The following is a 23,756-nucleotide window of genomic DNA, read 5'->3' on the forward strand; positions in this document are numbered from 1 at the left end:
TATCTTCTAAATTGATTTGACCCCCTGCTTCATCTAATCTGCTGATGATTCCATCTAATGCATTCTTCATTTGTTATTGTATTTTTCATTCTGGTTAATTTTTACATTTCCTATCTCTTTGTTGAAGTTCTTACTGAGATTATCTCTTCTTCCCTTAAATTCATTGAGCATCCTTATCATCAGTGTTTTGAACTCTGAGTCTGGTAGACTGCTTGCCACCATTTTGTTTAGTTATTTTCTAAAGTTTTGTCCTGTCCTTTCATTTGAGACATGTTTCTGTTTCCTCATTTTGGCTGCTTCTCTGTTTGTTTCTATGTACTATTAGGTAGATCTGCTACCTAAACCCAATCCTGGCAAATTGCCTTTGTGCAGGAGGCATCCTGGGAGGCCCAGTGGCACAGTCCCCTCTGGTCACCTTAGCCAGGTGCTCCAGCAGTGTCCCTTGTATAGATAATTACAACAGTAAATTAAAGGATGTACATACACACACACAAATAATAATGACAAAACAAACATGGAAAGGGGTGAGTAAAAATGGAAGTAATTTTAGAATGTGTTCAAACATATTCAATCATCAATTTAAAATAGACTACTATAAACACAGCTTGGTATATGTAAAGCACATGGTAAATATAAACCAAAAAAATAAAGGGAAAAGAATCCAACTACAACACTAGAGAAAGTCATCAACATACAAGAGATAAAGAAAATAAAGAATAGAGAACTACAAAAACAATCAGAAAACAATAAAATGGCAATAAATGCATACCTATCAATAATTACATTAAATGTAAATAGATTAAATGCTCTAATCAAAGATGAATGGATAAAGATGTGGTACATATACGCAATGGAGTATCACTCAGCCATAAAAAAGAAAGAAATCTTACCATTTGCAACAACATGAATGGGCCTAGAGGGTATTATGCTAACTGAAATAAGTAAAACAGGGGAAGACAGATATCATAAGATTTCACTTACATGTAGAATTTAAAAAACAAAATAAATGAACAAACAAAACAGAAACAAACTATAAAAAGAACTGATGGTTGCTAAATGGGGAGGAGTTTGGTGGGGAAGCCTGGGTAAAAAAGGTGAAGAAATTAAGAAATACAAATTGGCAATTACAAAACAGTCACAGGGATGTAAAGTATAGCTTAGTGAATATAGTCGATATTGTAATAACTATATATGATGTCAGGTGGGTACAAGACCTATAGAAAGGATACTTTATAAGTTATATAAAGGTCCACCTATTATGCTGAAATATAACATTGAATGTGAACTGTGATTGAAGAAAATTTTTTTACTTTAAAAAAAAGATGAGGGTATGTGTACTTTTGATAAATAAGACTTAACTGGGAGAAAAACATTAACAATGTGCTATCTAATATTGAATATCAATTAAAGGTATTAAAAAATAGAATCTTAGTAAAATGTTTGGAAGATTCATTTAAATAAGAGTAGCTACATGAGTAAGCAAGATATCTGAAGTATACTGAAAGATGATGCCCATGTTTATATCTCCATATTATATTACATCAAACACCACCTCAACTCTACCAAGTCATTACCTTCATTATGGACATTTCCTTGCAATAAAGAAATGAGACTACAATTGGAAAAGGGAGAAAAATAAAGAGGCATTAAAGGTAAGGAGAGTATTCTTGAATTATGGGGAAAAAAAATAAAATAAAATAAACCACTAAGGTTCCTTAGAGGCCACTAATAATGAAAGATTAGCTACTCCATTATGTGCAGAATGGAAAGAACAGGGACAAGAGGCAATATAAGAGCATAAAGAGAATGTAATAAAAGTGGTCAAAGGGCCAGAGTTCTGCTCCTTGGTTCTCAATGTGTGTCCCAGAGTAGACACTTAGCCTGTCCAAACTCCTATATCCAGATCTACAAACTGATGTGATACAACAAAAGGATCCCTTTAAATTCTAATATTGAACAAAGCAATAATGATAGAAATCCCTGAATCCTGAATAAAAAATAATTTGAATGGTACCAACTTAATAAAACAATCAGGAAACAAGCAACAGCATTTAGCATATTTCCTCATACACAGTACGTGCTTCATAGATATTAACTAAGAGCAGACAGAAGTCTTGGGACAGGATAATAGAGGAGGAACAAAGAGGAAGAAGAAAAAGAGAAGTCTAGCATGCAGTATTTTCTAGTCCTATTTCTCACACGATCACAGGTTTAAATACTTTCCTCATAATGTGAACCAAAAATACTTTTATCACCATTCTGTATGAGATACTTCTTTAAGAGTTATTTTAAAAAATACTATTTTCACCTTTTGATAAGAAGCAAGAAAAACAGTCTCTTTGCACTCATTTTTATTAAACAAATAAGGCTGGTAGTGGAACTTTTTTTTATTTAATGCATAAACATATAAGTCCCTTAGAGAAATTGTACATATTAGTGAATATGGTCAATGGTCACATCTATGGACTAATTCTTTACAAATCAGAACCAATAATTAGGATAGATTCTACGCTCTCTTCGTTACATTGTGAAGTGTCTTGTGTAGTCATATTCTATTGTTGGAATGACAGCTTGTACAAATTTCAAGAAAATTAGAAGATACCTAAAGGTCTTTAGCTAAGGAAAATAGATTGATAAATAGTTCTATGATTTAAGCTAACACTGTAATTATCTACTTTATTAAGCAATGATTTCTCAAAAAAATATTTAAGACAAATCTTATATGAAGTATATTTTAAAAATTCACCCATAAAAGTTTGTGTCTCTTCCATATGAGGCTCTTTATACTTTAAGACTACATGAAAATTCCCATTTAATAACTGAATGTGAAAGTTCTTGATGAGTTATGGGTTCATATAAGCCCAATTATTTTGATATAAAAATAAAGACAAGGTTGTCCATGTTTAAATGACTAGAAAATGGTCCTCTTACTGCCTATAAATTTGTTTGAATATATCCGAAAACAAGACAGGGTGAAGAATATAAAAGCACTGAAGCAAAAGAAAAAAAATAATTAAGTGGAAACCTCCCATAATGACTGATTCTAGGTTAGTGTATATGTATTTGCCATTGAATCTACTATCTTAGACTGTCTTCAATAAAATCCTGATTTTTTTTTTCTATGTTCATTGCACTTGTAAATATTAAGAGCTTACTTTTTATTGGGGGAACAGATGACTCAATTATGAATTACACATGGAGTCTTCCAAGTTGCTACCTAGCCTCCAACATAGACATGAATGCTCAACTTATGCCTAATAAGATTTCAGGAGTAAAACTGCTTTGTCTCAATGTCAAATCAGCCCAATGTGCCTCTGAGACACATTTTATTTGCAAGACTTAGGCTATCTGTAGTTCCAAGACAGTGATGACCCCTCCATCTACATCTAACACTGAGAAGCATGAACCAAGTCTAATATCAATCTAGCATCAAACTGATTCAAACTATTTGGCATTTAAATCATTGACTTCAGCTACTTCTGATGAATCTGTGCTGTGGGTACATGTATTTCAGGATCCAGCAGTTTACTTAATTTATTCATCTCATTAACCCCAAAAAACTGAGTGGGACAATTATAGTAAGATACAAAAAGGGGGCAATTCTTGCAGAAAAAAAATGAAAGAGAAAAATGGGGAAAAAATGAAACTATATTTTAAGAATATCTAAAATATACTTTATGTGCTTTTACTTTTTAATTAACCTATTTAAGTTGAATTCTCAGCTTCAGAGAGACTTCAGACTGCCACAACTCAACTTTACTTTTACCTGAGGGGAAAGTATATTTTTGATAACATGTTCAATTGGAAATAGAGAGAAAAAGTACTCATGTGTTATCTTCTAAATTAGTAGATTGTTCATCTTTTCTTTTATCAATAAAATAATCCATTGAGTTTCTTTTCCATCAAGAACAATGATTTTATATTCGTACACTTAGCCAATGCCTTTCCACAAACAAAAGCATTTAGCAAGCTTGTTTCAGGCTCTGTTACAAGGCAGAGCTAACCAGTGCACACAGTAACATGTGCTAATCAACTAAACAAGGCAGAATCATCACAATACATTTTCTAATAAATTAAAAACTTCTACTAAGACTTCCAGATATGAGGGGCTAAAATAAGTTATAGGTACTGTGCCATTAAGGTTACACTAAATTTCCCAAAAAGGAAAAAAAAATCTTAGGGGCCAATTTGCCATTAATCACATAAGCAGGTAAGGATACATATGAACACCAAGTTCTCCCCCTCCTTCCGCAACAGTCTCAATGATTTTCTTCATCACCTCAGCATGCCTAAAAGCAAAACAAACAAATCTTATTAATATAGATCAATTAGATCAAAACAGGAGAAGAAAGTTTTTGTGAAAAAATCTACCTTATTATCAGTGAATGAATGTTAATATATAATAGTTACATTATAAAATAGTCTCCTCCTTACTCCCCGACAAGTCAGATTGTTGAGTCATGAAGACAGTTTTACTGAAGGAGGGGGTAATTTTAAAAAGCTCTGGTTAGTCATAAATGAACGCAATGGCATTAGTTAACTTTCTTATAATTGGCCAGAGAAAGAGAAATCATGCCAGGGCAGAAACGCAGAGCAAGAGCTATCTGCTGAGAAACAAAAAAGAATCAGACCAGGCAAATTCAAAAGCTACATGGTAACAGTTGGACAAAAACGGGAGATATTTACAATATGTGATTTTCATTATTTAAATATTTACCTGAGAATAAGCCAAAATTCACTTAATGAAAAGCTAACTGGTCAAGAAGTTTATATATTTTTTTCCTTGTCCTCATTCATAATGTACAATTTATCTGATTCTGTTACAAAAAGTTTTTGGCTTTATATAAAGAAAAATATTTATCTGAAGTTTCTGTCTTGTCCACAAATCTTTTCATAGTCAACTGCTGTCTCCCCTGTGCTATACAGAAAAGAGTGATATCAAAGTAATTGTCTGGGCATACAAACTAAGAAAAAGTAATGAATGTGCAAAATGTAATGTACAAAAGTAATGAATGATCTTTCATATGATACCCTGGCTTTAAAAACACTGCTTTAATTTTTATGAATATAACTTTCACAACAGCCAGTCAGCTTAGAAAATGAGAGAGTAAATGTATTAACCCTGATGAGATGAAGGCATACCTTGACATGGCCCATTGCAAATCCTTGAAGTCTCATTTTATAGGCCCCAGCCTTTTTTTGTTGTTGTTGCATATTTACATTGTATTCCATAATATACTTTTATTAAAAATGTTTAACAGTAATTTTTAGTTAAATTACTTATCTCTCTTTCCAATGGAGTAAAATTTACTCTTCAGAAAGAGACATGCCTCGGTTTGATAAGCACCACCCTAAAAACTCAAACCAAGAGGGACCAACTAAGTAACTCTCAAAAACGAAACCTTTTAGATGAGATAATTCAAAACTAAAACTAATGACTCTTTTTAAAAATTTACTAGGGTGACATGGGTTAATAAAATTAAATAGGTTTCAAGTGTACAATTCAATAATACATCATCTGTATATTGCATTTTGTGTTCACCACCCTGAATTACTTTTCACAACAATATTAACAGTTCTTGACATAAACTGAAAAAATGAACCAGGCTTTCTATGGGATAAAGTTTGAGGATAAAGAAGTGTAAAAAAAAGGAGGGGGGACATTAAAGAATTTTTGAAAACTAGAATGTTGCATTAATCAAGGGTACACCAGGGTTTTCATCTGAAAAATATTGTTATGAGGGTTTCTCATGGATTTTCTAACAGTTATCCATGAGAAATAACAATCTGAAATAATCATGTAACACCTTTTTTTAAAAGGAAAGTTCTGAACAAATCATGTATACAGACTCAGTTTCACTTATTTGGCCCTCACACATTAATACAAAGAAAATCTCAAATTATAAAATGTGCTTGATTTTGTAGGGCTGAAAACTTCTTAAATGAAGAGTAAAGAATAGAAACTCCACATACATCTCCCTTCATTAACCAATAAAAGGAGATAAATAGGTCATCTAAAAAAATGCGTAAGGTTAACTTTATACTCCACATTTACAGAAAGATACATCACAATAAAGCAAACAATGTCTAAATGAGTATTTTTCAATGTAAAAAGGATCTTCCAAACTATTATTAGAGCTAAAAACAAGAGTAAAATCACAAAGATCTATATAATTAAACACATAAAAAGAATAAAAAATATTCTTAATGAAGTAAATATAAAATAAATTTGTAAAGTTTTTCCCTTTTTTTTCTTAGGTATTTAACTAAGTACAAGAACATTTTTAAAGACGACAAATTTTACTTGCTTATTAAGTAATTTTCTGTTAAGGGCATTACACTTAGACTCCCCAAGTAATAAATCCATGAAGTACACATACACATGCACACACACACACACACACCTGCACGGGTGAACCGAACACATAGGAGGTGGTGGGAGATGAGGGTGATTTTCAATGGTCACTGTTTTCTTCACATGATCTTGACTGATGTCTTCATACATGTGCTCAACTGTTAAAGGCTGACGTTGCTGAAACCATAAAAAATACTTTGAAATTACTGCTTAAAAACTTATAGACCTAAATGTCAATGTTTACGATAAATTTAGCTCCACCTCCCACATCACTTGCAATTCATAATTCTAGACTATTTAGAATTACTAGATTACGTGGGGGAAAGTTTATACCAAGGAAAGGAGGGAGGAGGGAGTCTGTCCATCAGGCTATATGTGACATCAACCACGATATAATGAAGATCCCACAAAAAGGCAAGTTCATGGCTATCCAAACATTTTATAACTTTGTAACTCATCTTTCAGACTTGTTTTATTTTCTTGTTTATCATTTATAATCATTGGAATGACAGGTTAAACAAGTTAACTTTATTTTAGTTATCCATTAAGTGAATCAGTTAAAAAAGATTTTCTGTTTTTAAAAAAAACACACATGTGACATGATCATTCTGTAAATGCCTAGATATCCAACAGGAGTAGTCTCAAACAAAATTTAATACAACAAACCAGGTTCAATTTTCCTCACATTTTGAAGGAATGAGCTCGGAGACTGAGCAATAAATATGTAACAGATTGTTCTTAGTAGTGTTGTCATATTAATTTATAGTTTCTTCAAAATAAGTATCAAGTGCAATATTAATCATAAACTTGTAAAACAAATGATTTCTAAAATTTAAAAGTCCACAATATATAACCATAAACCTAATGATGAAGGAATTAAACTCAACAATTAAAAATATTTAAATTAAAATTTTTCTTTATTTTTACCTCGTCATAGCCAAACAACCATAGTCGTGGTGTCTGGTAATATTTATCATAAGTGATGTAAAGGTCATAAGTTCTTGTTTGCAAAATAGCATCTTCACCTCCAGCATCGGTTTTAGCTTTACAAGCTTCTGCTATTTTCCTTGTGTCAAGGGTAGCCTGGCAATAATGGAGAAAAATTTACAACCATTAAAATCAATATGAAATTTTAGAAAATCTATTATTCCCATCTTATGTATTTTTTAAAAGCAGATGTAACTTTAAACTCAAAATGTTATATGCTATAATCGATGTACACATATAAAAACTTACTTGAAAGATCAAGATATTAATAAAATCACTAAACCCCAAGTTTATCCATTAAAAATTAACTAAAGAAAACTCAATTTACAAACCTCATCTGTTTCCAACAATCCACTCTCTTCATATTCTGTTATAAAAAGCAACAAAAGATTAATCAAGTTCAAAAAAATTTCCTAAACTAAATTATATATTACTTCAGAGTATCATTGAAAAACTGGGTTTTTGCTTTTGTTTCTAACTGAAGATATTGAATAAATATGAGCTAATTCTGTACACATTTCTAAAGCAGTAGACACTTTATCTGGCAGAGAGCCAGAGAAAGTTTGCTTAAGACTTGGTCTGTGCTAAAGTCTATTAATAATACCAACTGGCATAATAATACTGTGAGTCCTCAGTGACTCCATTGCATACATAAGGCTATTTACATAATTATATGAAACGTGCTCATTAAAGTCATCAGTGACTTTCACTTTGCTGAATCCAGTGCTAAATTCCCAGTTTACACCTTAGTAGATCTCTTGGAAGCTTCTGGAACGATTTATTTCTTCCTCTTTGGAACACTTTCTGTCTTCGGATTTTAAGATACCATATTTTCTGGGCTTTCTTTCCACCCCACTAGCTTTGCTTTAACTATTTCCTATGCTGGTCTCTCATCATCATCTCAACCATTTAAAAAAAACAAACAAAACAAAAACAACAACTCTACAGTAACCAAGGGCTCAGTTTTTGGACTTTGTTCTCATCTCTATCCACACATCTTTCATGAGTTCACCAGTCTCAATGGCTTTAAATGCCGATGACTCCCAAATTTATTCCCTGACTGCAGGCCTGGATACCTAATTGTTTACTTATGGCTAAGGGACATCACAAGTACCACATGTCTAAAACTGAGCTCCCAACTCCCCACTAAAGCTATTCAGTCCTACGATTTTCCCCATCACAGTTAATGACATCTTTCCAGACCTTCTTTGTGTGTGTGCAGGTCAAAAACCTTGGAGTCACACTTGTCTATTCTGTCTTTCTCCTGCCACATCCATTCCAGCAGCAAATCCTTTTGGCCCCATCTTCAAATATGTCCAGAACTGTTTCTCATCCTTCCAATGTTACCACTCGAGTACAAGTCATATCTTGCCTAGATGGTCAAAAGAGTCTAACTGTTGTCCTATTCTTCAGTCTATTTTCAACACTCAGTCACAGTGATTCTGTTAAAATGTTAAATCTCAAAGGCACTCCTCTACTTAGAAAATCCCCCCAATGGCTTCCCATCTCACTTTAAAGCCAGGGCCCTACATGATCTGCCCTGGGATATCTTTGATTCCATGCCTTATTACTCTCCCCTCACTTCTCTTTAAACCCAGTATTTTATATAAGCCACACATGCTCCCACCTCAGAGCCTTTGTACTCTTCTTCAGAAATCCAAATAGCTTGTTCACTCATTTCTTGCCAGGCTTTACTCAAAAGGCATATTTTCGATAAAGTTTTTCTTTTTTTATTAAATTTATTGGGGTGATACTAGTTAATAAAATAGGTTTCAAGTGTACAATTTAGTAATATGTAATCCATATATTACATTGTGTGTTCATCACCCAAAGTTAAATTTCCCTCTGTCACCATCTATTTGACCTCCTTTAACCTTATCTACCTCTGAGCTTCCCCCCTTTCCCTGTAGTAACCACTAAACTATTGTACGTATCCATGAATCTGTCTTGTTCATTTGTTGCTTTCAGTTTTATATCCCATATATGAAATTATATGGTGTTCAGCTTTTTCTGTCTGACTTATTTTGCTTAGCATGATAAACTCAAGATCTACCCACTATGGAAAACAGTATGGAGGTTCCTCAAAAAATTCAGACTAGAATTATCACATGACCCAGATATCCCTCTTTGGGGTATCTACCCCCAAAATTTGAAAGTATTTATTCATAAAGATACATGCACCCTGATGTTCACTGCAGCACTATTCATGGTGGCCAAGACATGAAAACAACCAAATGCCTTTTGATAGATGACTGGATAAAGAACATGTGTACATATATACAATGGAATATTATTCAGTCATAAGAATATATGTTGTCAAATGCGACAGTATCAATGAGATTTTTCTTGACCAACCTATTAAAAATTACAACACTCATCCCACTCCATGACGCACTATTCCCTCATCCTTTGTTTCTCCCTAACACTTAGAACCATCTAATACAGTATATCTTTTGCTTATCATTGTTTTTTTGCTTACTGCTTTATTTCCAGCACCAAAAACAGTTTGATACATACTGTACTACTTGATAAATATTTGTTAAATGAATGAAAATTAACTGTTATATCAGAAACCATCAACACTGTATTTTAAGCAAAATTCCATATATAGCAATTCTTTAACTCTATCCAAGGGAAATGTAACAAACATACTAAAAGGCTGTCAGATATTTAAGGCAGTCCAACAGCTTATACTCTAAAAACAGTGCTTTACTCATAGGTTTCTTTCTGCCTCCAACCCCAACTTTAACAACTGTATGCCATTCAGGGAAAGTGGGTATCCGCAAAGAGTATCTGTGCAAGAAGGTGTTTCTGACAATTATAAGACATTGAGGTGTAAATGAAACTAAACGAGTAGATCTGAAGTTCAGGAGATCTGGGTTGGCAGTTTAGATACTGAAGTCATGAGCATAGAGATGGTATATGAGGATGCTGTGAGCAATTCTGGTAACTCATTTATATTTCCTCAAATGGGAACAAAGACAAGACTCTGACTAGAATTCAGAAAGAAATATATAGCCAGGTTTCATGGGGACTCAAAAGTAATTTAGAAAACAAACCTGAAAAGCACCTTAAAGTCAAGGTTACTCTTGATTAGTCATTGGTGTCACCTCATCAACAAACACCACTTGCAATTATTGCGCTTCAGCTCTACTCACCACCATCTTCTACTTCTGCATGTTATAAAATATCTCTATCTCACTGTAAATTCTACATATTTTTGGAATTCAGCCACTTACAGCTTATAAAATGTCTGCCCGTTGTATTTTTTTCATATTCTCTTCCTTTTTCCAACTGCTCTCTATATACATATGTATATCAATATTTAAACTCTCACAGAGAATCTAATGTACTTTATATACCATTTTTCCTGTTGCATAAATTTCTACGCCAGACCACGTTATACCATTACAGAAGCCATAAGAGTAAATAAAAATCTATCTGGGAGTGTAGAGGATGAGTAGAAATAAATAAAATCTCATGAACAGTGACATTTAACAGCTGGGCTGAAGTAAAAGGATGCCAGAAGACTTAAAAGAAACAGTCGAGGAAGGAGGAAAACACAGTGTCATAAATACCAAGGGAAGGAACAGAATGGATGCAGAGGAGAAAGTATATAATACAGACTGAATTTAACAAAGAGGTTGCCCTGGTGACACCAATTTTTTCCTCTATTTTTAAATATCTAAAGTTTCATGTGTATTAAAGATTATCATGCTAATAGAATATGAAGCTTCAAATAGCCATATACTTATAGACCTGTTATGTTAGTACAGTGGGTTTCAATCTCTTATAATAATGAGTCATGAATAAAGTGATTCTCAGCTGGCAATCTTAAAAAGGCATTTCAAAATCTCAGAGAACAGTGAGGGGATTCTCTATAATTCAAAAGGCCCTGTTAAAAATAATTATCATAAAGTTTTCAGAATGAGATGTTATCAAAAAGGAAAAAAAATACAAAATGCATACGCAAACACTGTATGGATCTGGAGGAATTTAAGAGTTAGTTTAAGAATCTAGCTGTACACAGCATTAAAGATTTATGACTAAGCTTTATTCCAGTAGAAATAATGCTGTCGAGACTATGCTTTAGGTAAAGTACAAGAATCCAATATCAAAATAAGTTCTGCATGGATTAAATTTAAACAAAATCCTCTCTAGGCTGTTAAATGTCAAAATTTAGAACTCAATGGAATAGAATTCTTAATCCACATTAATTATAAATATTCCAAAATCAATATTCCAGTGTAATTAAAGCAAATCTGGAACACACCTTCCATATCTGCAGCTTCTCCTTCATCCTCCTCTTCCTCCTCCTCACATAAGGCTGAGCAATCTTGGAGTTTTACACTGTCCTTTGAAATTAATTATATTTAAAGTCACTTAAGTATGTTCATTAATTCAAATACTGAGCACCCATATGTCAGCACAGTTTAACCACTGTAAAAATAATAGTGATAAGACAGTTCTTATCCTCAAGAAACTCCTACTTCAGTGAGATGATAAACCCAGAACGCAATCATTAAGTGATGTCTTAAGTGCTGTGACTGAAAAATATGAAAAGCATCACAGAAACACCAAGACTCATCTAAGCTAACCATTTTTAAAAAGTTGCCAGTTGTACTTTCAATAAAATATTTTTAGTTAACCAATTCATTAGAAAATCAGTTCAAAGTTATGTTAACTTGCACACATAATTTAAAAGACAAAAAAGGTATACATTTATAAATTACAGTACACTTTTATGTTAAATTTATTATTATAAATCAAACACTATCATATTCTAATTTGTTAACAATATCCTGGCTGAATTAAGTAATTAAGAGTTATTATAAGACTTCAGTTCAGTTTCTTAACTATACTCAGCACTAGAATGAAAGAATGTTAACCAAAGACAAGTCTAATTCACAAAATATTCTATAAATCTGAAGTCAATATAGTAAGTAAAAAGCCTGGACATCTAGTTTCGCCAAATTTACAAGTTTAACTAGGGATGATTTTATTTACCACTAGAAATTTAGATCATATGTGTCATTATTATACCAAAAATGTGAAACCATAGAAAGATCATCAGTATCTGGGTAATTAATAGATAAGCCAGTATCTGATGAACTGATTATTAAGGGAAATTTTAATCATGTTGGATGTTCATACTTGATACAAGATACAGTAGAAATCAACAACAAGGGTGATACTTGGGTCTAGATGGAAAGCATTCTAAGCACAGAATTATAAAAAATAATGTAAATTCTATGTTATTGGAAATATATGTTATACGAAATAGGAAACGACAAGAATTCTATGTTATAAGAAATAGGAAATGACAGGAAAAGTATATTCTAGTTGCAAATTATTCTAAGTATTCATCCTTTAGTAGGATATAAGAATGTTAAGTGAGATACCAAATACCATATTAACCACTATTGCATCTATTTAAAATTCTTTGGAGAATACCATAAACCTATCAAAACAATGTTATCCAAACTACTCTGCTGTTTGTCATTCTCGAAATCTGAAGTATATACACTAATGGCTGAGTAAACAGATCTTCTAAAGAAGCAAAGCCATTTGTCCAAGTTCTCCTCAGTCATTCAAACTCTCCTCAAAGTAGAATTTCAAAAGGATAAGTTCTCAGACTGATGAACTACACCCTAGTGAGCACAAAATTGAATTTCTAGGAAGCGTAAAATTGTACGCTGACAAAAAAAAACTAGTTTATAACACTTTCTTTTCCGTTAAGTCCCAGTTACTAATTCTAAAAGATTAAAATGACCAAAACACACAAAGAACATCTTAAATTACTAACTGTTGTAGTTGAATGTATCTTAAGGAATAAAGAAACACAATTATTCTGTCTAAATATTCTATTCTCTAAGAGACTTCACTGTTAACGAAATAATAAAGGAAAGAAGGATAAAGGCATTTTGTACTTTTTAAATATCATTTCAAACAATTATATAAAAATATAAAGACAATTGGAATCATTCTCTTTAGAAATGAAAAGCTAATACAATATTGATAGTCTGAACTAACTTAAAATTTGCAAGCAGAAAAATTCCACCCAATTATATATTTTTACCTTCCCTCTGAAACAAATCATACAATAAAACCTAACTGATTTAGCTTCCATTCATGATTCAAAATGTCATGATTTTGAATGATGCTAAAGTTTACCTTTAAATTTTCAAAAACTAATACAAAAACAAAAACAAAACCAACTCAAACTAGCAGTAAATTAAAATACTACAGTGGTAATGAGTAAATTGCTTAAGACAATGTTTAAAATGCAAAATATCATTACCATCAGCAAGTAGCTAAACCACTTCAAAAACATCCACTTACAGAACATTTGGTATTTATGTTTAAAAATGAAAAGCCATTTATTTTAAACTAGCCTAGAAGCCTTCCCAGCTAGTAAAAATTAGTAGTTTTTACCAGTTATAATCTCAAAAAATGTTTATCTTAACCATATAACAGATTAAGGAAAGAAAGAGAAGCACTGGAAAACAGTAGTATTTTAGTATGTTAAGAAAGAAAAATGAGAGGAAAATAAAAGCTAAATTTAAAACTGCTTGATAATAATCTGAATGTGAATAAGAATGATATGAATAATCTTAAATACACACACACACACACACACACACACACATGCAAATAACTAGGTCACTGAAGTCAGAAATGTATCTAATTAACCAGTACCTTGCTTTCCAGTGTAATCTCCTTAACTGCTTCGGTTATTCCTGCAATACCTGTTTAAAATTGTTCAGAAAAGAATAACTTAAAGTAGGTTGTAAACGTCCTCTAGATTCCAGCAACATAAAAATACTTAAAATTCTCTAAATTCTCACAACTGCTCTGAAAAGAGGAGGCAATGTTAGCAGCATCTTTACAAATAAACTCTAACAGGAATAAATAATCCCAAAGACATTTCTCAAATTAAATATATATATATCAATTTGATATTTTACCATGAATTATCCTACTCTATCATTCCTCATTTACTATTGCTAATTTACTTTTCTTATTTGCTTTCCTTGTGTTTCTATCAAAATACATATTCATTCTCATAAATGAAAAGATTAATTAAAAGACTACGGGACTCATATTCACATTTAAAACCTGCATCGAAATTGTCTCAATGGTTATTAGTTATACTAATATGCCATTTGCTTCAGAAATCTAGGACACCCAGAGGGAGTAATACCATATCACATTTATATGGGGCTTTCTATTTTACTGTTTCTATATTTTATTTAATCCTTACAAACACTATCTTGTGAGGTAGTTAGGATAACAATTTTTTTCCGCTATGAAGAAAAAAGTCTCCAGAGAGATAATATAACTTGCTTGAGTCTCATAGCCAGCTAAGTGAGAAACTGGATTCAAATCCACGCATTCTGACTTTTGGTTCAATTCTCTGTCAACTGCATTTGGTTGAGCAACTACCTTAGAACCTACTTGTCTCAGTGAAGGTGGCATTAAGCATATAGCAGCATTGCAGTCAGTAAAATAATATTTCTAATTCAAAATATATGTCAGTGTTCTTAAATAGCTCAAGGATGGAAATACTAAAGAAAATACCCTACACACAAAATATGCTTTGCTCCTTTATTAATCTTCTAACCTTGATATATCTGTTTATGTCAAAACCAAAGGATGACTCACTTTACAAATGGAAAATGCCACAATTCACAGCTCTAGCATAAAGTTTTTACTTGGCAGTTTTTCTAGAAGTTACTATTTAATAGGTGTGATTATTACATAGCAGTAAAACCCAAATCTTAATATACTGAATTCACTTTACAAAACAATTCACTGAATCCAGTACTTAAAAACAAAGGAAATAAACTTCTTCAATCTGTCTAAATATAATGTAGTAGTATCCCATCAATCCAGAGTCTCTAAAAGTAGGACATACTGAGTTGGGGTTGGGGGGAGTTCAAATGACTCTAATGACGGTAATACCCTTATGGGCTGTGATGGTTAATTTTACATCAACTTGGCTAGGCTATTATGTCCAGATGTTTAGTCAAACACCACTCTAAATGTAGCTGTGCAGGTATTTTTTTAGATGTTAACATTTAAATCAGTAGAAAAGCAGATTACCCTCTATAATTTGGGTGGGCCTTGTTCAATAGTTGAAGGCCTTAACAGAAAAAGATTTGAGGTCCTCAGGAAGGAGGAATTCTGCCTCCGAACTGCCTTTGGATTCAAGCTGCAGCAATTGACCCTTACCTGGGTCTTTGGCCTGCTGGCCAGATTGCCCTATAAATTTCAGACTGGTAAACTCCCACAAACATGTAAACCAATTCTTCAAACTAAATCTCTCCATATCTATATCTATAACTATAATCTATTATCTCTATCTACATTCACATTCTGTTGATTATACTTCCCTGGAGAACTATGACTAATAATATAAGGGCTAAAAGAAATCAAAGAAACCTGAAGGAACTGAAGAAGAGATGAAGCAAAAGGAACTGAGGTGACAAAGAGCCAGGCACCTGACCTTGTGAGTCAATGGAAGCACTGCTTTAACCAAATCAGGATATAGTTTAAACCTAAAATGCTAAGGGTATGTCTCATAAACATTAGTTAGAATTTATTATGTATATCTAATTAACTGCAGTTGAATACTATGTTGTTTTCCATAAATGAAAATGTTACTTGTCCACTATCAGCAGACAATCATTTATTTTAGTTGTTGAACTTCTGTAATAGATTTTTGTCAATCCAATCATGCTGATACCTACTTGTCTCTGTAATGAATGCCTTTGTAAATATGCACTTGGATTTCGCATAGTGATTATGGAATAAAACACAACTAGACAACAGAGTAACTCATTAACTTGACATCAGAAACATAGTCCTCTAACCAGCGGTATTACTCAGTCAACAGACAATTTCTTACAGATGTGCGGTCCACACTTCCAGTCATGGGAAAACTAAAGAGCTGCTGAATGCTTTTGGAAGTGATTGAAAATAGAAATCTAACAACACTATTCAGTGGGGGGAAAGATAATTTTTGAAATTAGTTTAAAAAGTTGTTCAATCTGCTATTTTCTTTAGGCCTTGACATAACAACACTCAACTCATTAAGTGAGCTTCAAATCAAGTAGCCCAAGTCTTAAATTTGTGTCTATTATCACCTTAAAGAAAGAGCTGGCAGAGTCTCTTATTCAGAGTAGAGCAGAAACTGAAATAACAAGGTACTTTTTCCTGGGCAGATTACTTAGTCCTCTGTCTATTGCAGCGAGTCTCAATTAAGGGCAGCAATTTTGTTCCTCATGGAATATCTGGCAATACCTGGAGGCATTTCTGGTTGTCACAATTGGAAGAATGCTACTGGCATCTAGTGGGTAGAGCTCAAGGATACTGCTAAACATTCTGCATTGTACAGGAAATGCTATGACAAAGAATTACCCAGCCCAAAAGGTTAACAGTGCTAAAGTCGAGAAATCCTGCTCTATTACTACTTCTGTTATACCTTCTACTTTCTATGGCTTAGAGGGAGAAAACTTATTTTTAAATTCCTACATTTAAATTCAGAACATATTTTCTTGATTAAAACTAGGTTATAAATGGTAGGTAGCAGCATATAATAATAAGCATTTACATTGTCAATATAAATATAGTGGCACAATAGGTTTTTAAGATTGGAATAAAAAAATCATAGTCAGAGTTCCAAACAACTTATGCAAACAAACTTATGAAAGGCTTAAATTTAATGAAATCCTTTAATAAAAATGTGAACAACTTCTATGTCAGATACTATGATAAATATTGAGGATTCAACAATGAATTTCTACCTTTATGGAGCCAACAGTCTTTAAAATTCTTTATTAGTCATTTAATAAATAATTACTAAATACTTTTAAATGCCAGGTCTTTGAATAAAATGAATATGAGTACAGTTCCTGTCCTAAAACTCAATGGAATGACCTATAAATAAGGGATTCAAAGCAAAGTGGGATGCATGCTCAGTATTTCTAATTGGCTTTTTTTCTTTCATTGGAAATAAAGAAAATAATATACATATTTTTAAATTGCTATGGAAGTAGCAGTATTATACAAATCTAGTATACTTCAAAGAGAATTTTTTTCTAATTTGTTATCCTGCTTCTTTTACGGTAAAAGTCTACTGTGCCTTATGTATACTCCTTTTTATTTTTTAAAATCAATGTGTTATAAAAGATTGTAAAAATGTTTAAAACAATTTAAACCAAATATATGTCATTCTAGTCTCCTCTTACCTGTGTTATGGTAAGTATCTACCCATCCTCCATCACCATCATCTTCTTCAATGATAGCTTCCAATTCATCTGAATATTCCATTTGTTTGCACCGCTTGTAGCATGGTACTACAAAAAATTACACATACAATTAGTAGCACATAATCTGCTTCCTATAAATCCATTAGAAAAAAAAATAGAAAGTTTATACCATAAAATGATAAGTGAATATTATATTAAATATATAAATGTTAAGTGAAAATATTAAGTGAATATTACAGTTCACTTCTAATGAAAATGATTAATTAAAGAGTTATATTTAGCCCAGAGACACATAATTATTTGACCATATTTATCTTTCTCTAAATAGCTCTGTTAGAGACAAGTAGAAAAGCTCCACAGGGAGTGTTCTATGAATTCTTCACCCTGATGGTCTGTAAAAACGGCAACCTGAAGCCACAGATGACATTGTTCAACTTCAGGCTAATGAATAATACTTTATTTTAATGGTTTTACTCTCAGAACATAGAGGCACCACCTGTCATTCTCAGAGGTGGTAGAGATGACCTGAAGTGTGCAATGCTAAAGTTAACTTTCAATATGAATTTCATAATTTATATTTAAGTTCCAGCTATTCACAATGGAGAAACCAGTGTAAAATACACTAAATGCTAAATTTTACTCTGTTTACAATATTGGTGTCAAATTTTTCACATAGCAAATGTGTCACTCAACCAGTATTATTATTCATATAAGCCTAAAAGTGAAACATTATAAGGTAAAAACATGATGTAGGGACAAATTGCTATGAATCTGATTTTTTAAAAAATAAGTAGGAAAAAAATAATTTATCCTAATTAAAAAATATGCTGTAGGAAAAAAGAAAGTGATGTTTTGTACATATTTTCCCTTTCTTATAATAGGTAAATTAGAACAGAAATCAACATATTATTATGTGATTAGATAAGAGACTATAAAAACCTTGTGATGTTTTCAAATTAACTTCATAAATAAGATACTTGTTTCAAAACCATTTTTTCTGTACCTACAGGCAATCTCTCAATGACATTATAGATAATAAAATCTTTAGCTTTGAGCTTTTAGATGTCAAATGTAGTCTCAATTTCATTTTCCATGAAAACTTCAAGGTTAAAGAACAACAAAATCAAGTAGCTAAAAAGATATGATTATGAAGTCAACTTAAAAGAAATCCAATTAGAAGAAGTCCAACTATGCTTAGGGCTCTTTTCCTCAATATCTTAAAATTAGACCTTTTTGGCAAAAAGAAACAACAGAAAGAAAGGAGATAAAAATCAAATAAGGAAAAAACTACCTTAGCAACAGAAAACCCAGAGCTCATTAAATTTCCAAATTTCTGTCTAGGAGCAGTTGTTAAGTACAGCTTTAAGCACAAATTAACATCAGTAAGTGCTAAAGCTTTTTTTTTTTTTTTTTTTAATTTATATATAACTCTTTGTGTAAAATCTACTAACATATGCAACATAATTCTTACCATTTTTGGTGACCAAAAATTGTTTGCCTGTTGGTAAGTATGCCTTCACTTTCAATTCTTCTCCTGTAGCCCTTTAAAAAGAGTAAAAAGCACCAAAATACAAAAAATATTTTAAAAGGCAAAGACAGATAATACCACATATAAATTATCAAAACTACATAATCCACATCCTTGACAAAACTGTTTTAAAATTGGTTTGCGAAGGATGCCATTAAGTGATGTATGTCAGGGCATCAAAGAACATAGCAATATTATAAATGAAATGTACAAAAAGATGCAGACAGACCTAAGAGAATTTGGATTAAATATTATACAAAAAAATAAAGAATACAAAGTAACTATTAAACAACTATTATACTTGCCTCTAAACAAAAAGAAAATGCCGTTCTTACTAAGCACAACTTTATTCAGATTTTCAATCCTAAAGTAATGCTCATCTTGAGACCAAGAAGAGGCAAAAAAAAATAGCTGCATGACATAACAAAGTAGGTGGTTGTAAGATCCCTGTTCCTACCACTCTATTAAAATGGGAACTAAGAGATAAAAGATGCTTCAAATCACAAGATGATGTTGAAAATAATTTTTTAAAAAACCCTTTTATTGAGTAAATATTAAGTATAGGACTTAAAACTCTAACATGCATTATTTTTATTTAATAATTATTTATAATTTAATGATAAAGAAGTGGGTACCACTGATATCTCCATTTTATAGGTAAGTAAACAAGAGCTTAAAGAAGATTGCCCATGGTCACAAAACCAGGTGGAAAAGCCAGGATCAAGCCAAGTTACTCCAGGGCTACTGTTCTTAAAACACTCCTCCCTCTGTGGGTCAGAGCCGCCTATATAACATTTCTGATTTTTCAGAGCTACTCTGGAATATCTTACTAAGAATTTCCTCAAAGACTGTTCTGTGGGTCAACTACTGGAATTGGCCAGAGCTAGAGTGGCATATGTCTGTCACAAACACATGAGCATAAATCTGGAGTTCTGCTGCCTTGTCAAGCTTCAGTCTAAAGTTCAAAGAATCCACTAGAACACAAAATAAAGCCAGAAAATGCCTTAATATCATTTGATAGCCTTCTAAGCTGCTCTGGACCATCCCTAAGTGTCAACAATCCAACAATGTCATGGCAACACTTGAAGTTCTAAGGGAAGAAGATACAATAAGGTCATGATGACACCTGTAGATATGAAAGTATAGCATGGAAATATTTCAAGCACTGATTTAAAGTGAATTGTTCCTTTAGCCTCAGGAGTTCAGCCAGGAGTGTACACACTGGAGTGGGGGACAACTGAGTTCTAAGTTTCAATGAAATTATTTCAACCATCACAATTCATAAAATAGAACTATAAACTACTATGTGCTAAAAGAAGATCCTGTCCACATATAAAATTGTTGTAACAATACTTTGTATGTGTATGTATGTGTGTGTGTGTTTAACCTAGACAATTAAGGACTATGATAAAATCTATATAAAGAAAATGTGTATCATATTGAAGAAAATTCTAAATTAGTTATGTTTACAAAATGAATATTTTAAATTTTACACACCTATTTGACTTACTATATATAAAATATAGACCAGAACCAGCTAAATATAGTTTTAACTTATAATTTACGATAGAGGGGAGGAAAAAGCAAACCACTCTTAGAGAATTTCTGATATCAACTCAATTTTAAACATGGAATGGAAATGCATATAAGAAAGGACATAAAAATAAATAAACCTGACATTTTGGCCTTGGTACATAAGAAAAAAAATGCTCTAAAAGAAGCAATTGATAATAGGCAGTAACAACTATTTTGGATATGCGTTAAATATCAAAATTAAGAAGATAACAGGATAAAAATTAAAGAGAGTTCCATGAGCATCCTTATCTCTGGCTTAAAATAGTTGTTTACGCTCTTTAGCTATTAAAGAAAACATTATCAATTAGAACTGTTAATTCTAGAGCCATTTCTCCCAAATCAAAACTGTGCCTTTCAACTACAATTGAAAAAGTGTCTTTGAGGGGGAAAAAAGGAAATAACAAGTTGAAAAACTTATATCCAAACAAGATGACAATTCCAAACAATTCTAGCCTACTTTAAATAATTCTGCCAGTATTGGGATCACTTTTTTAGCAACTGTCAGGTGGTTTTACAATAAGTACTTGAAAGTAAACTTGTTTCTAAAATGTTATTATTCAGAATATTTAAAACATATGTCATACGATCAGCTAAGTTGCTTAAATTACTTATACAATCAAAAGAGAACTTAATAAAAAAAATGAAACATTATTAAAGTCTATTACCAGCGGATTTCCAATGAAGACCTTAATCGGTATCATGAATCTTTTAAACTTCAAAGTGAATTCTTAAAAAGGGAGTATAGTTTTGAACTTTAATAAAAGGTCTTATGGTCAAAGAACGTAAGATTGAAAAATGTCTGCATTTATTAATGTCATGAAAAATAATTCAATACTTTTTAATTTAAAAAATGAGCTGATGAAATTTATAAACTTTTTATTGTTTTTCAATTATAGTTGGCATAGAATATTATATTAGTTTCAAGTATACAACATAGTGATTAGACATCTATGTAACTCACAAAGAGATCACCCCAATAAATCTAGTATTCCTCTGACACTGTAAATAGTTATTATGACTTTGACTATATTCATTATGCTATACTTTCTATTTCTACAACTATTTTGTAACTAACAATTTGTACTTCTTAAGCCCTTCCCTCTTTTCAACTGACTCCCCTACCCCCTCCCCATCTGGTAACCCTCAAAATGTTCTCTGTATCTATGTTTTGTTTGTTCTTTAGATTCTACATGTACATGAAAACATATGGCATTTGTCTTTTTCTACATGACTTACTCCACTCAGCACAATACCCTTTAGGTCCATCATGAATTTTTTTTTTTGCATCCCTTCACTTTCCATCTCTGTGTGTTTTACTCTGAAGTCTCTTGTAGGCAGTCTATGAAAAGATCTTGTTTTCTTATCCATTTAGCCACCCTATCTTTTGATTAGAGCACTTAATTATTTTTCCTTTCAAGTACTTATTGATAGATATGAAATTATTGTCATCTTTATTCATATTTTTGATACATATTTTTTCCTTCTTAAAGAAATCTCTCCAACATTTCCTATGATACTGGCTTGGTGTTGATGAACTCCTTTAGCTTTTTATTGTTTGAGAAGCCCTTTATCTATCCTTTGATTCTAAATGATAGCTTTGCTGGGTAGAGTAATCTTGGTTGTAGGTCCTGAGTTTTCATAATTTTGAATATTTTGTGCCAAGCCCTTCTAGCCTCCAAAGCTTCGAGAAATCAGCTGAGTTTTATGGGCGCTCCCCTGTAGGTAACCAAGTGCTTCTCTCTTGCTTTTAAGATTCTCTTCGTATTTAATCTTTGGCATTTTAATTAGGATGTGTCTTAGTGTGGGCTTCCTTGGGTTCATCTTGTTTGGGACTCTCTGAACTTCCTAGGGTTGTATGTCTATTTCCTTCACCAGGTTATGGAAGTTTTCCATCATTATTTCTACAAATAGGTTTTCAATTTCTTGCTCTCTTCTTCTGGTACCCCTATGATGCAAATATTGTTACATTTGATGTTGTCCCAGAGGCTCCTTAAACTATCTTCATTTTTTTGGATTTTTCCTTGTTGCTGTTCTCATTGGGTGTCCTCTGCTAGCCCATCCTCTATTTCATTGATTCAATCCTCCGTTTTATCCATTCTGTTAATTCTGTCTAATGTACTCTTTATCTCAGATATTGTAGTCTTCATTTCTGACTGGTTCCCTTTCACGTTTTCCATCTCCATTTTTATGTTTTTTATCTCTTTGTTAAAGTTCTAAGTTCATCTACTCTTCCCCTAAGTTTATTGAGCATCCTTATAACCAGTGGCTTGAACTCTCGAGTCTGGTACATTGCTTGTCTCCCTATGTCCCTGGCACTCCTCGAACAGCTGGAGCTCAGAGCCAGCGAGTCCATTGGTGAATAAGGCTGGCCATGGGCCCTTAAAGAGGAATAGTCTCCAACTCCTGCAGCCCTTCATCTCACTCAACCACAATCTCTGTTGGTTTTCACAGCCAGAGGTTGTAGGGACTTCTCTTCCTGGCGCTGGAACCCTGGGCTGGGGAGCCCAGTGTGGGGGGCTCAGGTGGGGATGGAGTTCTGTAGCCAAGATAACCCCGATTCTTGCTCACTACACATGGTTGTGAGACCAGAGGTTTAGTGTCTCTGCCCCTGCTACCAATTTAAGATGACCTATTATTTTTGTCCCTAGTTGTAGGGCTTCTCTTTAGCCAGATCTCAGGTGACTCTACGTACTGGTTGCTCTGCAGTTTCACTGTAATTTTGGTGTGGTCGCAAAAGGTATGCACAGCCTCTACCTTCTACGCCACCTTGACTGGTTCTCTCCAAATTTATAAACTCCTGAATGTTATTTTTTAAAGATCCATAACAAGATTAGACCTAGACACTATAAAAGGAATAGTAATAAAGGAAGAAGTCATTTATCTCAAAAACATCCATCTTTTGTGCTAACAGTGCAAAATAAAGTAAGTATGACAACTCACGTTTCTTTTATTTTTCTTTGAGTATCACTGGGGAAATGTTTAATAGGAAAATCTACTAGAAGAGGGTTAGACTGGTCATTCTAATTTTTATGACCAA

The 23,756-nt window shown here is 32.6% G+C and overlaps 1 protein-coding gene across 1 annotated transcript in view; it reads right to left on the reverse strand.

Annotated features, from left to right (window-relative positions):
- Positions 1–2,334: 2,334 nt before the first annotated feature.
- Positions 2,335–23,756, reverse strand: part of ATG3 (autophagy related 3) — a 28,564-nt gene continuing 7,142 nt past the window's right edge. The window contains exons 4-12 of the mRNA XM_006905460.1: positions 19,088–19,158; positions 17,596–17,703; positions 14,042–14,091; positions 11,616–11,697; positions 7,675–7,709; positions 7,283–7,438; positions 6,405–6,532; positions 4,221–4,289; positions 2,335–2,602 (exon numbers count right to left, since the gene is read on the reverse strand). Coding sequence (XP_006905522.1) covers positions 2,521–2,602; positions 4,221–4,289; positions 6,405–6,532; positions 7,283–7,438; positions 7,675–7,709; positions 11,616–11,697; positions 14,042–14,091; positions 17,596–17,703; positions 19,088–19,158 — 781 coding nt within the window. The 3' untranslated portion in view covers positions 2,335–2,520. The remainder of the gene's footprint in view (positions 2,603–4,220; positions 4,290–6,404; positions 6,533–7,282; positions 7,439–7,674; positions 7,710–11,615; positions 11,698–14,041; positions 14,092–17,595; positions 17,704–19,087; positions 19,159–23,756) is intronic.

Source organism: Pteropus alecto, unplaced genomic scaffold, assembly GCF_000325575.1.
Source record: "Pteropus alecto unplaced genomic scaffold, ASM32557v1 scaffold270, whole genome shotgun sequence".
Lineage (NCBI taxonomy): Eukaryota > Metazoa > Chordata > Mammalia > Chiroptera > Pteropodidae > Pteropus > Pteropus alecto.